General features: G+C 33.8%; 1 protein-coding gene across 1 annotated transcript; it reads left to right on the forward strand.

Annotated features, from left to right (window-relative positions):
• The first annotated feature begins 1587 nt into the window (after positions 1-1587).
• On the forward strand, positions 1588-14944 carry LOC110709737 (rho GTPase-activating protein REN1-like). The gene is made up of 24 exons (XM_021887965.1): positions 1588-1727; positions 1978-2061; positions 2434-2470; positions 2704-2780; positions 3549-3619; positions 3901-3979; positions 4812-4956; positions 5676-5795; positions 6393-6470; positions 7114-7169; positions 7267-7336; positions 7579-7663; positions 7875-8121; positions 8400-8630; positions 9289-9609; positions 9765-9814; positions 11212-11272; positions 11369-11452; positions 11700-11807; positions 11906-12075; positions 12262-12328; positions 13125-13175; positions 13357-13554; positions 14162-14944. The coding sequence occupies exons 1-24, from the start codon at positions 1680-1682 to the stop codon at positions 14651-14653; spliced, it is 3030 nt and encodes a 1009-aa protein (XP_021743657.1). The 5' UTR covers positions 1588-1679; the 3' UTR covers positions 14654-14944.
• The last annotated feature ends 20 nt before the right edge of the window (positions 14945-14964 follow it).

Here is a 14964-nt window from a genome sequence, read left to right on the forward strand (position 1 = left end):
ATGAGCGAAGAATTAGTTGCTCATTTGATAAATGAGCAAAGAACTGTTTGCTCATTTGATAAATTAGCAAAGAATTGTTTGCTCATTTGATAAATGAGCAAATAATTGTCGCTCATTTGATAAATGAGCAAATAATTGTTGCTCATTTTAATTCTTTTTGCTCATTTTATTTTTGTTTGCTCATTTTATTTTCACTATATTACTTTTCATATTTAGTTTGCTCATTTTAATTATGTTTGCTCATTTTAATTATCTTCTATTGAATTTATCAAATAAGTACAAAATAAAGGGTAAAAGGATTCATAACAAAGGGCAGTTCATTTTACGCATCAAAAGTATCCGAAGTATTACCTACGAACTCATTCAAAACAAACTCATTGATAATACAGTACCAATTCACAAGATTTCTAACAAGCATTTTATCAAACACCTTGTATACACTATCAGGATATTCATAAGTATCATAAAAATGCACCAATAACCCATTTTAAACCAAGTTTTAATTGCAACACAAGTACAGAATTCATAACAAAAATTAATCAACTCAAAAATTAATAAAAATTTTACAAATTAAGAATATTCAATAGAAAATTTCACGAAAATTAGCTTTAATTAACGTAAAAGTAACATGCAATAGGAAATTTATAATGAAAATCCTAAATTAAGAGCACTCAACTCAAAAAATCTAGCAAAAATCATAATGTCAAACTCAAATAACCAAATAAGAGCATAGAACACCAAAATTTGATAATTAGAACATCAAATTCGAAAATTTTGATGAAAATACTAAATTGAGATAATTCAATTCAAAAATTATAATGAAAAACCAAAATTAAGGGCGTGATATTCGAAAATTACTTACCAAAATTATGTGTAAGTGAACAAGAGGAGAGAGAAATGATCGATCCTTGAAGCTTCAAACCATTGATAATGTTTCTCCTTCAACTTTGGAGAAAGAGAAATAAGCTGGGTAATTTTTTCTGAAGAGAGAAAGAGGTTATGTGTGATGTTGGGTTTGGGTGGATTTTGTTATGTTGCAAATTACATTAATCTTAGCTGATGGATTTAATACAATCTAATGGCTGAGATTTTTCCTCACATAAGGGATTGATTCTCACATAAAGGGTATTCTCACTAGATCCTGACCTATTATGATATATTTTATCATTATCATTATCATTATCATCATTATTATTATTAAAGTGGGTTGTATAAATATAGAAACTAAAAAAAAAATGCCATTAGTGACTCCCACGTTCTATAAGCATAAGAACACCTACGCTTGCCAAGTGTATAACTGCCGTATTACCCGGGCCCGCTCAAATTGGGTCACCAACGGGGTTTCCGTTGAAAACCAAAATCCAAATTAAGCTTCCATTTTTTTTCCTCTTTCTGCTTCTCTCTCTTTTTTTTCCCTGAAAATTAATTTTAACCCAATTTTATTTTTTCCCTAAAATTTCATTCCTTTTAATTTTTGATAGTATTCTTGAATTATGGAATTTCGAAGGTAACCTACATTGTAGAATTTGTAAGTTTTTTTTTAGATTTTCCTCGAAGAATAAAATGTTTTGAATTTATTTATTTATTTTTTTAAATTTTATTTTGGTGTTATGAATTTTGTGGGACTGTTAATTGTTGAAATTATTTCAATATTTTGTGATTTTAAATAGGATGTTTTGATGAAGGAGCAATCGATGACGAGCAAATCAGGCGATTGTTCTTCCCAGGTACTCGTAATTATTATTATAATTTTTTTTAATATTGAAATGCGCAATTTTTTTTTTTTTTTTTTAATTTGAAAGTTTATTAATTTATAATTTAATCAATGTAGTGATAATTTATAAAAAGAAAATTGTGAATATTGAATACCCTTGATTTTGAGAATTTATAAATGGGGTTTATTACAATATTTGTATGATCAAGTTCAAATGTCAAGTTTATTAATGTAATAGTGTCATGACATTGTGGTGATTTTAGGTACCGTCACAAGGAGAGAATGTAACTGATACTTCTCCTCAGGCCGGGACACCGGAGCTTCAGACATCACGGTCCCGGAATCAGGTAGTTGTGAGACTATTCTTGTGTATTTGTTTACTATGTAAGGCTGTTCCATTGTTCCCTTATTATAACTTTACATTTGGTATATTGTTGCTGTTCCATTGTTCCCTTATTATAACTTTACATTTGGTATATTGTTCATACATATTGAATTGGCTCGTAAATGCAGAGTACATATTGATAATTGTATAATTTGCTTTAGAATGAAAATGCTACATTTAATATATTGTTCATGTGATCTATGGTTTGTTTGTTCATTTATTGTAAATGAAGTAGTTTTGATTTTCTTGAGATAAGAGGGGATGAATGAGATGCTTGCTGTTTTATCATGGAAGAATGTACGCCTTAATTTATATAATCTTGTGATTCTTGCAGGTGTTCAAGAGTGGGCCTCTCTATATATCATCCAAAGGTGAGGCTTTTACTGTTTTTGGGTGTTTATTCACTAAGATCTGGTGTGGTGTGTTTCAGTTTCTTGTAGTACAAGGTTGTCTTAAACTCACATTGTCGTTTGCTTGAGAAATATGGAGTATAGTGACAAAAGCTAACTTATACAAAGTTCTTATATAGCGCTGCATATGTTCTAAGTTTTAACTGTCAAAGTGAATATATATTGTGACTAATGTTTCTTCTTCTTTCATTCAGGAATTGGATGGACTTCTTGGAAGAAGAGATGGTTCATTTTGACGCGCACATCTCTAGTTTTTTTTCGAAGTGATCCTGTAAGCTCTTTGTCCCCTCTAATGAAATTTTTTTAATGCATGTTGAATGGTGAGAATTGATTGAGGAGGACAGAGAGAGCAAGAGAACAATTTCATTTTTATTAACAATGTACAAAACTGTTTGTGAAAACATGTGGTCTTTTTCTTTCATACAGCAGTTGAAATGGATCCCAAGATTATTTCCATGGAAAAAATTGAATATTGCTAGTCTTTATGTTCTGCAGATGATTTCTAGTGTTACATTCAAGTTGCATGGGTCAAGTATCTTTAAATTGATAGACTTAATTTATACAAAAGTTAATGTTGTAAACGAGGAACCAGAAAATTGACTGTCACATATGAATGACATGTCTGAAGTGGAACATTAGGGATCATATTGTAGGATTATCTTAATAGGTATATGCCGAGCTTTCTTGTTGCCCCAAAATTATGTAAAAGGTCCGCTTGAGGTGTCATTAAACAACAGCTATCTATTCTAGTACTACATTTGCACATCATTATTTTTAATATTTTTATATATAAATATATTTTTTGGGTTAAAAATCTTCCTAAAATTTAGTTCTGAAGTCAAACATCTAATATGAGACAGAGACTGTATTTTTTGAGAATTTACTTACTAGCTAACAAATTTCAAAAGCCTATTATATTCCAACTTTCAGTTTTTCATGAATGCCAACCACTGTATTTCAGTATCTGCAATACTGTCTCCGTTTGTGTGAATGACAGAAAACCTTAATTATATTTATTTATTTATTTCCACTTTTTCAGAGTGCAACACCCCAAAAGGGCGGTGAGGTGAATCTAACCCTTGGTGGTATAGACCTAAACAACTCCGCCAGGTTAGTGTGTTTTGATTTTTATTGTTTCTTTATTACTTTAAATTATTGTAATACTTGATAGTTCATTGAATTCTTGGGTTATGATAACACCCCCTTACCATTTTCCACTGGCTGTGGTTAATGCTTCATGTATCATAAGCATTGACCTTACAAGGCCTTACCAGTGCTGGGAATTTGGGATCTATGTTGGGTGATAATGTGATATTACTATTTTTATGTAACTTATGCTGTCAAACGAAGACAAATTCCTGATCTATTTATTTTATTTTTTGTTTTGTTAGTGTGGAAATCAAAACAGATAAGAAGCTATTGACCGTGTTCTTCCCTGATGGTCGGGATGGCCGAGCTTTTACACTTAAGGTATATAACTTTCTGTTTTACTGAAAATAATTTGTTTACCTGTTTCTTTTTCTTCACAGCTATCCACGTGTCATTCCTGCAAATTTTTTTTTAATTTTATTTTTTAAAAATATTTTGTTCTCTAATTCATCACCAGATTGCTGATGAACTTGTTCATGAGTCGATGAATATAGTTGGTCAACTTATATAAAATCCTGTGATTAATTGACATTTTTGTATATGGCCTTTATATCAAAAATTAAAATTATGTGCTAGAGGATCTGCAGAGACATAAGTCATTCGTAATTGTTGATATAGACTCGTATGTGAAGGATCCTCCTTCCCAAAGATGGAGCTTAAGAAATTATTACAATTTCAATTCAACTTGTCATCAAAGCTTTCCTTTTTTTTTTTGGTGAGAAGCTTTCCTTTCTTAAGAAGGCTGATATTTTGAAATTTGCAAGGGTAAGAAGTCAGTAGTTCTGCTTTAAGTACAAGGTAAAGAGCCTTTGAAATGTGGCTTAGAAATATGTTATGGACCAGAGGCTTTAACGAAGTAATTAGATAATTCATGGTACCCTTTCAGGAAATGGGTTAAGAACTTCAGAAATTGAAGCAAAATAATCTGAGTAGTAGAAGAGAAGGTTGAGTGCAAATTTATTTCCTTTGCTGACCTTATAGCATTTTTGTGGTTCAAATGAATTTTGAGAAGTTGCCCATTTAAGTCAAAATATAGTTGTATAGATTAATACAAAGTATAGTTTTTTGTTTCCTTTTACCCCTACAGTGAAGTAATGAAGAAAAGTAGGTTGACTTGTGCTGATGTTAGACAATCTTGTGCCTATTGCTGCAGGCAGAAACTTTGGAGGATTTACAGGAGTGGAAGACAGCACTTGAGAATGCTTTGGCACTGGCACCAAATGCAGCCCACAGTGCAGGACAAAATGGGATTTTAAAAAGTGAGCAAGTTGATGATGTTAATGGTGCTGCTGATCAACGTATGCTCTTGTTTTGTTGTCATATTTGGCTTGTCTGCTACACTTTTGGTTTTACTTGGCTTATTCTTTACTTTGAGCCATCACTTCTTATAGCTGAGACTTGAGCTTTCAGATTAAAATTCTTGCTGACTTCATTAACGAATCTTAAAAATCAAGAGTGTGCTATATGGTTATGTTTTAGCCTTTGTACTCAGATTTACGCCAGCGAACTATTACAAGAATATTTCAATGTATTAGCTCCCATTTTAAACAGCTAAACTACTTTGGGATTTAAGTATTCATGGCTTTTAGGTTGATACTCCTTGATAGTGAAGGGGGTTGCTTTTCTTGCTTGCTTATGCAACACCTCAATTAACAATTTTGACTGAAATTCTTGTCCGATTATCGTTGATAGTGTTATATCTAAAAGAAGTATTATTTGGTCATGAATATTTAGAAGCTATATTAAGACCTAGCTATGAAGCTCTTTTTAGTGGCATTCAAGTTGGAAAAAACTTTGTCCGTTTGATCTAGATAATCAAAAGATTTTTTTTGTCATCGTTTAACATTTGCTATTGTCAAGTTGATATGTCAATTAAATTTGCCCTTGGCTGCGGTTGTATAAGTTTCTGTGCTGCTTAATGTTAGCTTATGAACATGCTCTCATATTTTTGTACTTTTTTTTTTGGTACTTCTTTAATAAAGAGAAGCGTGGGGGTAATATTATATTTCTGTTACAGATACTGATGGGCCACCTGGAAAATCTATGGTAATTGGTAGGCCGATTTTACTCGCTTTGGAAGATATAGATGGATCACCTTCTTTCTTGGAGAAAGCCCTCAGATTCATTGAAGATCATGGTAGAATCCTTTTTTCTTGTGATGCCTCTCAAAACTCATAGATTGAAATGATCTACCTGTGTAATAGTATTGTAAATTATTATCCTGGTAGAATTTTATTTCATTTAACAGCTTCTCTCAAGCTTGGGATATTTTTGAAGTGTTGATAGTACATGTATTAGCATCATTAAATTGTAACTCTCATGACACACCTCTGTTCTTTGCACACAGAGCCACTTATCTGAAAGGCATGCTTTTTTTTTTTGGAACTTCCTCCTTAAGGATAAGCTACGTACTAGTTCTGGAATTTTGCTCATGCGAATATTAATATTTTTCCTCTTGTCGTTTCATTTCTTTTAAATTCATTTCTGATGATTCTGACTGGTTGGATTGAGAAAGGCAGCAATTTTGAGTATTCTTGAGTAAAAGTTCTCTTTTGTTCTGTCTAGCTGCCTCTGCCTTTTGTGTTGATTGATACAAGCATATTATGTAGCTATACACCTATACTTAAGCAAATCGATTTGCTCAGCTTTTGTTCTGTTCTGTCTAGTTGAACAGTTACTGCCTTACTTTATGTAATGTGTTTTTCTCTTGCTTAAATTTTGATTGATGGTGCAGGAGTCAATGTTGAAGGAGTTTTGCGGCAAGCTGCAGATGTAGATGAAGTTTATCGCCGTGTTCGAGAATATGAACAAGGTTTATATAACCATGCTCTGTCCATTTAGAAAATAAATATCATTCTTTGAAAGAAGAGCCCTAGATGTGGACGAGTCTTAATTTATACACTACACAGTTTTCCCCTTAATTCAACATTAGAATAAACTCAGGTCATTCAGCCTCATTCTTTTTGGTTTGCTGATGATCGAGGATATATAAAGGGACATAACCCTTAAAAAATTTGTTAGTCTATTAGCTAACTAATGTGGTTTTCTTCACCAAACTGAAAAATTATGTACATCATTTTTTTTTTTTATTGATGGTCCTAAACAATGAAGACCTTACACAAATAGTCAAAGGTGTGTGAAGGATGGTTTTTATACTGACTGTTGGGTATCTCAGAAAAATCAATTATGAAACTAGGCATAGGGTTTTGCTATTATTTTTTATAAAAATGCTTGCACCAAAGAGTGTTGTGTATTATTTCACATATATTTATCGGTCCTACTTTCTTAACCTATAGTTACTTTGAACAATTTGTCTAGACAAAGGCAACATAACATGACCCAGGGTTGTTATTACTAATTTGTGTACTAAGATACTTATATTACACTCATTTTGACAAATAGCACTGCATCCTTAATTTGTTGGCTTATTATTGTTTAATTCAATATGCACACAGGTAAAACTGAGTTCTCCCCCAGCGAGGATGCTCATGTCATTGGCGACTGTATTAAGGTATATCTTCTGATCATCTATGCTACTAATTTTAAGTTTGCTGCAGTAACATTCTCACATCATTTTCTGATTTGCTATCTTTTGGTGCAATCTTCAGTACATCTTAAGGGAATTACCATCTTCTCCAGTTCCAGCATCTTGTTGTAATGCACTGTTAGAAGCATTTCGTAAGTTGCCATAGTAATCTCTGTTTCTGAAATAAATATTTTGTTGTTGTTGGCACAATTATGTTATTGTCTTAAATAAATCACAACCATGAGGCTTGGGCCATTGTAAAATTTTCCAGAGCATTTGACATGCCCACATTTCTTCTATTTGATTCTGATGCTTTAGATAATTTTAGACAGAATAATGTCCAAGTAAATGTTAATTGACTGTTGTTATTTAACAAATGAACTATCATTTGTAGGAAGTGAACGAAACAACAGGCTTAATGCTATGCGCATGGCAATACTTGAAACATTTCCGGAGCCTAACCGACAATTACTGCAGAGGTATGTGGTATAGATAATTTTACTTCATTCACGTGAGTTTTTTTAACCAAATGCATAATCCTCTTAAGGTACAGATTTCTGCAGCCGCCAATCATCAAAGGAGCATATGTGCGGTGCATTAGATGATAGTTCGCCGCAGTTATATAATGTATTGTCTTTTTCTATATAATCACATGTCTACATTCCTTAGTCCCTTTGTTTGTATCTCCAGGATACTCATGATGATGCTAACAGTGGCTTCCAACAAGGCAGTAAATCGGATGAGCACATCAGCAGTGGCTGCTTGCATGTCTCCTTTGCTTCTGCGACCTCTTCTTGCTGGTGATTGTGAACTTGGAGATACACAAATGGATGTGGCTGGAGATGGTTCTTTCCAACTTCTTCAAGCAGCAGCAGCAGCAAACCATGCTCAAGCTATCATTATTACTCTACTAGATGAATACGACAAAATTTTTGGGGTAAACTTCAAGTTCCCTCTTTAACTTTTGCTTTGAGGATGAATCAGCGATTCTGTCCAAAATTACCTTTTCCTTGTTTTCCTTTGCATTGTGTAGAAGAATTAGGTTTTTTTAGGATCACTTTCCTTGATGTGTCGTAACTCTGTTGTTCCTGCATTTGAAGGTCATATCTAGTCATATGCCTGTTCCCATACATATTGTTGAAGTATCTACATTAAGGATTTAGCTTATACATTTTGTCTTGGTTTGCACTTCATGGCCATTAAAATTCTATTCAGGAAGGTTCGATGTCGGACAGTGGTTTGTTCTCTGACTCAGATGAGAGTGGAAGCGGGACAGAGGAGGCCAGTGATGATGAAATGTATGAAGATGATGATGATTATATTGAAGATGATGATCATGAGGATGCATCAGATCATGATGAAACAGATGATGATTATGAGCATTCAGCATGTGAGACGTGTAGTGGCAGTGGTGACCATGGAGAGAGTGATTCTTGCGATGATAAGGCTAGTACATTATTAGACTTTAGTAATTATATGCATATAATTCTTGGCTACTATGTTATTTATTATTACATACTTGATCCTAAATCAGTCACATGTTCTATAAAATTGGAATATCTACTGGCGCCATTTATTCAGCTCTAAATTTTTAACATCTACATAATCCCACACACTTAATGAGCCTCCCGCCCTAGGCAAGGGGGTTGGGGTGCTGAACATGTATAACTTTAACCTTGCGATAACAGAAAGGCTGTTTCTAGTTGACCCTTGTTTTCAAACCATACCACCATCTGCTACTTCACAATAAGATATTACGCTTTTAAGTCTCACTTCAGGCATTCTACCTATTCCGTAGAATCTGCTACAGAAACAACCTTCTGATACTACATTGCAGTGTTAAGACTCCATATGTCCACTATCCACATATTATGCCATAGGGAGGAACTTCAATAAGAGGTCTGGGGTCTGAAACAATGGTATAATATGATTGCAATTGGAAAAGAAAATTAAAATAAATTTGTTTATTGTGAACAAATTTTATTTTCCAATCTGTCTCAGACTCATTTGCAGTTACATCTCATTTTCTTATATTAAGGACATATTCTCAGTTACTTCTCTTCCTCCTGCAAATTGCTTACATCACGCACTCTCTAAACTGCAGCATAGTGAAAGGTCCAGTTCATATTCAAGGTCTCCTGAACAAGTTCATGATTTTCTAGCAAGCCAGAGATCATCATCAGCTTCACCTCGTACTCCAGAATCTCAGCAAGATAATCTCCAGATAGTTGACAAAAACACAAAAAGAAATAATGATACATCAGTGGCTATTGCTGACTCTACTAAAATGCATCGAGATATTCCAGCAGAGACAAGTTCCATAAAAGAGCCTGATAGTTTAAGTCCACAAAGAGGCAGCAAAATGTCAGCAACTAAGGTCCTTGGGTCCTCACAATTCAGACGGCATAGGTGGGGAAGAACATCGGTAAGTTTGTTACCTCTCTTATGGTTGATTTTTCTCGTTTGCTTACTTGGATATGGACTTATAAGTATTCGGTTCAATAGGTTTTCTTCTTTTATAATAGTCTCTTATTGAATCCTCAAACTGTACTAACAACAACAATTTTCTGTCTGTTCTAGGCAAAAAAGAATCTTTCCATGGAATCAATAGATTTCTCACTTGAAGATGAGTAAGTTTTTCTTTGGCCGTTCTGCATGATTACGTAATTATGTTTTTATTTCTGACTAAAGATTTTATTCCTGTACTTGATCTTAGTGTCCTGATTTCTATCTATGTACATGATAGTTTTGCAATCTACTCAAATTATATTCTTGTTGTGCATCAATTTTTGCTAGTGGTTGCTCTGAATATGCCTCTCTAGTTTTTAAGAAAAAAAATTGGTTATGGTTCTAGAGTTTAGAGTACTGAAATTTCGGCATTAGGTGTAAGAGTATTCATATTTGGATATTCTATCTGGTGTACGGTTTGTGATGATCGCTATTCTTTGTTTTTTGTCATGGGTACTGATATGTATAACTGTATTAGGTGTTATTATTGCTATCAAATTATCATCATAATCACTGTCTAGTATGCATGTCATATTTATTTACTTACTTTTCAAATTGTTCATCTACTTTTGTTGACCATTATTTGATTCTACCCCTTTATTATCTCACTCCGCTCCTGGTGGGTCTTTGAGAAATAGCATTGCTTGTTAGGGGCAAAGTCATTAAAATCCCATGATTCAGAGCTGTGACCTATTCTGGGTGTTTATTTAATTTGCCTAGTCTTTTATTTAAACTTGTTACCAGTGTTTGAAGATAGAATTTTGCGGATTTCTTTGAAATGTAGCCTACAAAGTGTAGAATATAAGATGTGCGTGTAGGCACATAAAATTTAAAATTTGTATTTACAACGCGCAAACATTTAGAACTTGTTTTCTTCACTTGAAATAAAGTATTCTAGTATGGTTTTACCTAGATCAGGTCTGGTTTAATAAGATGCCCTGATATGACCAAGCTTTGACCGCACTTTAATTCGCATGCAGAATAAACATTATTTATTGAGAAATTGTTATATTCGTCTCAATGTGTATTTTCCAAATATTTGATTTTTTTTTTTTTGTTTTTTATAATTTGTATTAATACGCAATCAAAGTTATTTTGTGATATTTAGTTTTTTATTTTTTATTTTTATTTGTTGGGATTGATGTGGTCGGATCCAGACTGATTCTGGCAAAATTAAGTATTAAGTCTCTGAAATAAGATGAAAAGAACAAGTTCAGATATACCTGATATTGAGCTTTATTATTTAAGGTCTAATATGATTAGTATCCTTCCGTTTAGATAGTGTTTTTTCTTTCAATACATCTATAGTAAGTTTTGATGGTGTTACCTGGCTGGATAGAAAAAATAATTAGTTAAAAAGAATCACTTCGGCTACTAAGGTGTAATATTGCATGTGAAAGGTGATAAAAAGTCCCTGACAGTTTTCCATTACATTGATCTTGATTTGGCCTTGCCTTCATTGTAAAGTGATCATGTACCTGAACTTTTTTTTTTTGTTTGTTTGTTTGTTCATTTACAGAAATGAAATCCAACGACTTGAGGCGACAAAGCTTGAACTCGAAAATAGAATTGAAGAAGAGGTACAAGCTCTTCCTTGTTTTGGCATTTTATTTCTTGTTATTATCCAGTCATTTTATTTGATTGTATTTATACATGTACTTCACACCTTGTTATAGGCTAACAATAACGCAATTCTACAAGCAAGTTTGGAGAGACGTAAAAAAGCCCTAAATGAACGTCGCTTAGCTCTTGAGAAGGATGTATGTTTTACAGTTTAGCATTTTTAACATTCGACATTGAGGTCATGGGATTAATCACACTAGAGCCACCTTTGGGGAGGGATTCCCATATCTTCCACCTCACCCCCAGGGTGCTTGGGCTGTTGTGATGGGCTGGCTACTTCCTGAAATAGGAGGCCCGGCCCATGTAACTGACCATGAATTCAACAAAATTGGTCATATGGTTTTGGTAAAGGCATAAAGCTGCTTGAATTGATGGTGCACACAGGTGGCTAGGTTGCAAGAACAGCTACAAAAGGAAAGAGAATTAAGAGCAGCATTGGAAGCCGGATCTGTGTTTGATATCTCCCAATTGCCTGTCTCTATCAATGAAAAGGTAAGTTGATGATTAAATATCTATGATGCAACTCATCCAACCAGTATCTTGATGTCCTCTTTTTTGCTCTGTGATTCTTTCAACATTATCTGTTCAAGACAAAGGTTGAGCTTCAGAAAATTTCTATAGCCGAGGAAAATTTTAGTAACTTGAAGCAGAGGCTTGATGATATTGACGCAGAGCTTATTCATCAACATGAGCAGACTGCATCCCTTTTGCAGGATAGTAATAATAAAGTACAAGACTGTTTAAATAAAGGGAATATGTTGTAAGAACACTTATTCCATCCTTATCCTCATCATTTTGTAGCTTTCTGTGAAAGTATAATTTGAAACATAGTGCTTTACTAGCTGACTTGTGTCGGATATCAAGTAACAGTTTCAGTTACACAAAGACGATCGATTTGCCAATCCTATGGGCAATACCCAGTAACTTTTATTTTTTGACATTGCAGGATATATAACAAGGACAATGAAATGAAAGACGAGTTACATCATGTCAAAATACCAAGTAAAATTGAGGTAAGTGTACGTCACCATTCAGCATCAGTAAATTTGAGATTAAACCTGTTAAGTGGCTAGCAGCAGTAAGCAGCTGAAGAGTTGGGACATAATTATGCATAGTTTTGATTGAGTTTGGTCTATCCCTTTGAAATGCACGGAATGAGTATCTAGAGAGGTTTTCAATTGGAATGGAGTTGTTTCTAAGCTCTCTTTTTTTAGTTGTCAATGGGTTTTATTACAGGATTTGTTTGTTTTGGTTTATCGTAAATATATTTAGGGGGATGGGACTCTAGTGACTCCATACCACATTGCATATTTCCATGTTCTATTTGTTTTTTACAAATGCGGAGTGTAATGACCAAATAAGATTTAATTAGTAGTTTTTTTTTAGCATATTAGGAACATAGGACAATGCTCAGATCAGTGTACATCTTTTAAAGAAAAGGGACAATTGAATGGGACAAATCAGAAGGTCATTGTAGGTGGAAGGATTATTAATTATTTCTGTTTCAGATATGAGAATTGAAAAAGATATGGTGAGGTAGCATTGACTCTAGCTGTATGAGTTTTCTTTTGTGCTCTTGCTATTAAGGAAGCAAGTACTATAAGTCATGAGGCTTTTAGTCATTTAGTATTAATATGACCTCTACTATATCAACATTTGCATGAACACCTTCTGTTGTGAAGCTGAATTCAGATGATTAATTCTTATACGCATGTCATAGCGTTTGCCTTTTACTCTTCTAGTCTGTGAGATGTTTATATACCATCAGTTGTTTTAAGAGTATTAGCTTATTAAAGTAAGGTCTTTCAGGGACAGCAGAGCTACATGCATGACATTGATCGGAAAAATGCATCAGCAAAGGTAATGGAGTTGGCCAGACTATTTATATTCAACGTGGAATGCTTGTTTATCATCAGTTATTTGATAAGCTTATTGAATACAGATTGAGTTACCTTTTGGTTGAGTGTGATATTAACATTATTCTGTTTTTCATCTATTTTCTGCCATTATTTCGTTGATAAGCTAAAGATTAAATTTTCAGGGACGCCAGAATAGTAAATTTGACGGAACTGATCGTGATAATGGTAGAAAAATTGAATCATCAAATAGTAATCAACCAAATGATTTATCAAGAGATATTTCCAAATTGGGATTGCTTCCAAATAGTGTTTCATCAATGGAAGCCCCAATCCCCAAATCTAATACCTCCACTACAAAGAGGACAAGTTCAAAAGGCGAGGTAGGTCTATTCTCCATTGCAAAACTCCGCAAATATTTTCTTTCAATTCTAATGTTCGAAGTAGATCAGAAGATTTCATTCCATGCTTGAAGAAGGGGCTTTATAATGTGATGGTTTTCATCTATGAAAAGTTCATTCTAAGACATCATTAAAACTATCATTTATCTTCAGCCAATAACTTGAGCTACTAATATATATTTTTTCTTTCTTCTTCTTCACTTGTAAAAATTGAAGGCCATTATCTACTAAATTACCTTTCCTATTGAGGAATTAGTTCATTCCTTAAAAAAGGATGTCGAAGTGAATTAGTTTTGGCCTTGTACTACAGAGAATACCCTCCGGACATCTTCAACCTAATAATATGTTACTCTAATATTATATTTCTCCTCGAGTACCTGTGTTGGACACTTGATACTTCAATTTGAAAAAAATACATGTTTATTTTGTTAAGAGCCAACATACTTGTGCCTGACACAAGTATCAGATCCAAGTAAACATAGGCCTTAAGTGAAATGTCAGTTCTAATTAAGAGTCCAGTAACTTTTATAGTGAGTGGCTGACAATTGAAATTGAAGTTTCTAAAGGAAAATCTACATGTGCATAACAGGGAAGCAGCTCTACCACCTCTGCACTGTCCAAACTGACAACCCGGCTCAACTTCTTGAAGGAAAGGCGCACACAAATTGCAACTGAGCTCCAAAGCATTGACAAATGCCGAGGATTATCAACCCAACCCATCCTAAGCCCTGGGAAAGGAAAAGTTCCAGAACCTACCCATACCGTCAATACTCCTGACAAAAATCAAGGTCCTGAGGGCAATTTCTTGGGTAACCATGAAGATCGTGTGCATCAATCATCACATAGTTCAGGAAAGGGTTTTGCAACAGAAGTTGATAACAGGGACAGCAACAAAAAGACTGATAATAGGGATAGTGATAATAAGGGTTCTAGCTCAAAGTCAGATGCTTCTTTGCCACAGAATCAGCAGCTACCCGATAAATTAAAATCAGAAGGAGGACAATCATCATCAAAAAAATCAGATAAAGGTCGACGACAAGATGGTCAGCAATCTAGTACCTCCAGGACACTATCCAGATGATTAGTAGTCTGGAAATACAGCGGTTTTCTATTCTTAGACAGTCATTCAACAGGAATTTTCATTTACTGTGACTCCATGCTTATGATTAGAATCAGATTGATAGATTAGTTTATAGTGGTGACTTCAATACACAGTGTCCAAAACCTCATTGAACCCTCTTTGTACAGAACCACAGGTGGCTGACTTTTCTTACAGTAGAAATGGGGAAAATATGATTTTATAAAATTAATGTTTCCATTTTACCAATAATTGACATCGTACCAACTACATTACTTTAGTCTATCAAAAATTTATAGGGAGTATTTTTTTTT

This window comes from Chenopodium quinoa, unplaced genomic scaffold (assembly GCF_001683475.1).
Source record: "Chenopodium quinoa cultivar QQ74 unplaced genomic scaffold, ASM168347v1, whole genome shotgun sequence".
NCBI classification, from domain to species: domain Eukaryota; kingdom Viridiplantae; phylum Streptophyta; class Magnoliopsida; order Caryophyllales; family Amaranthaceae; genus Chenopodium; species Chenopodium quinoa.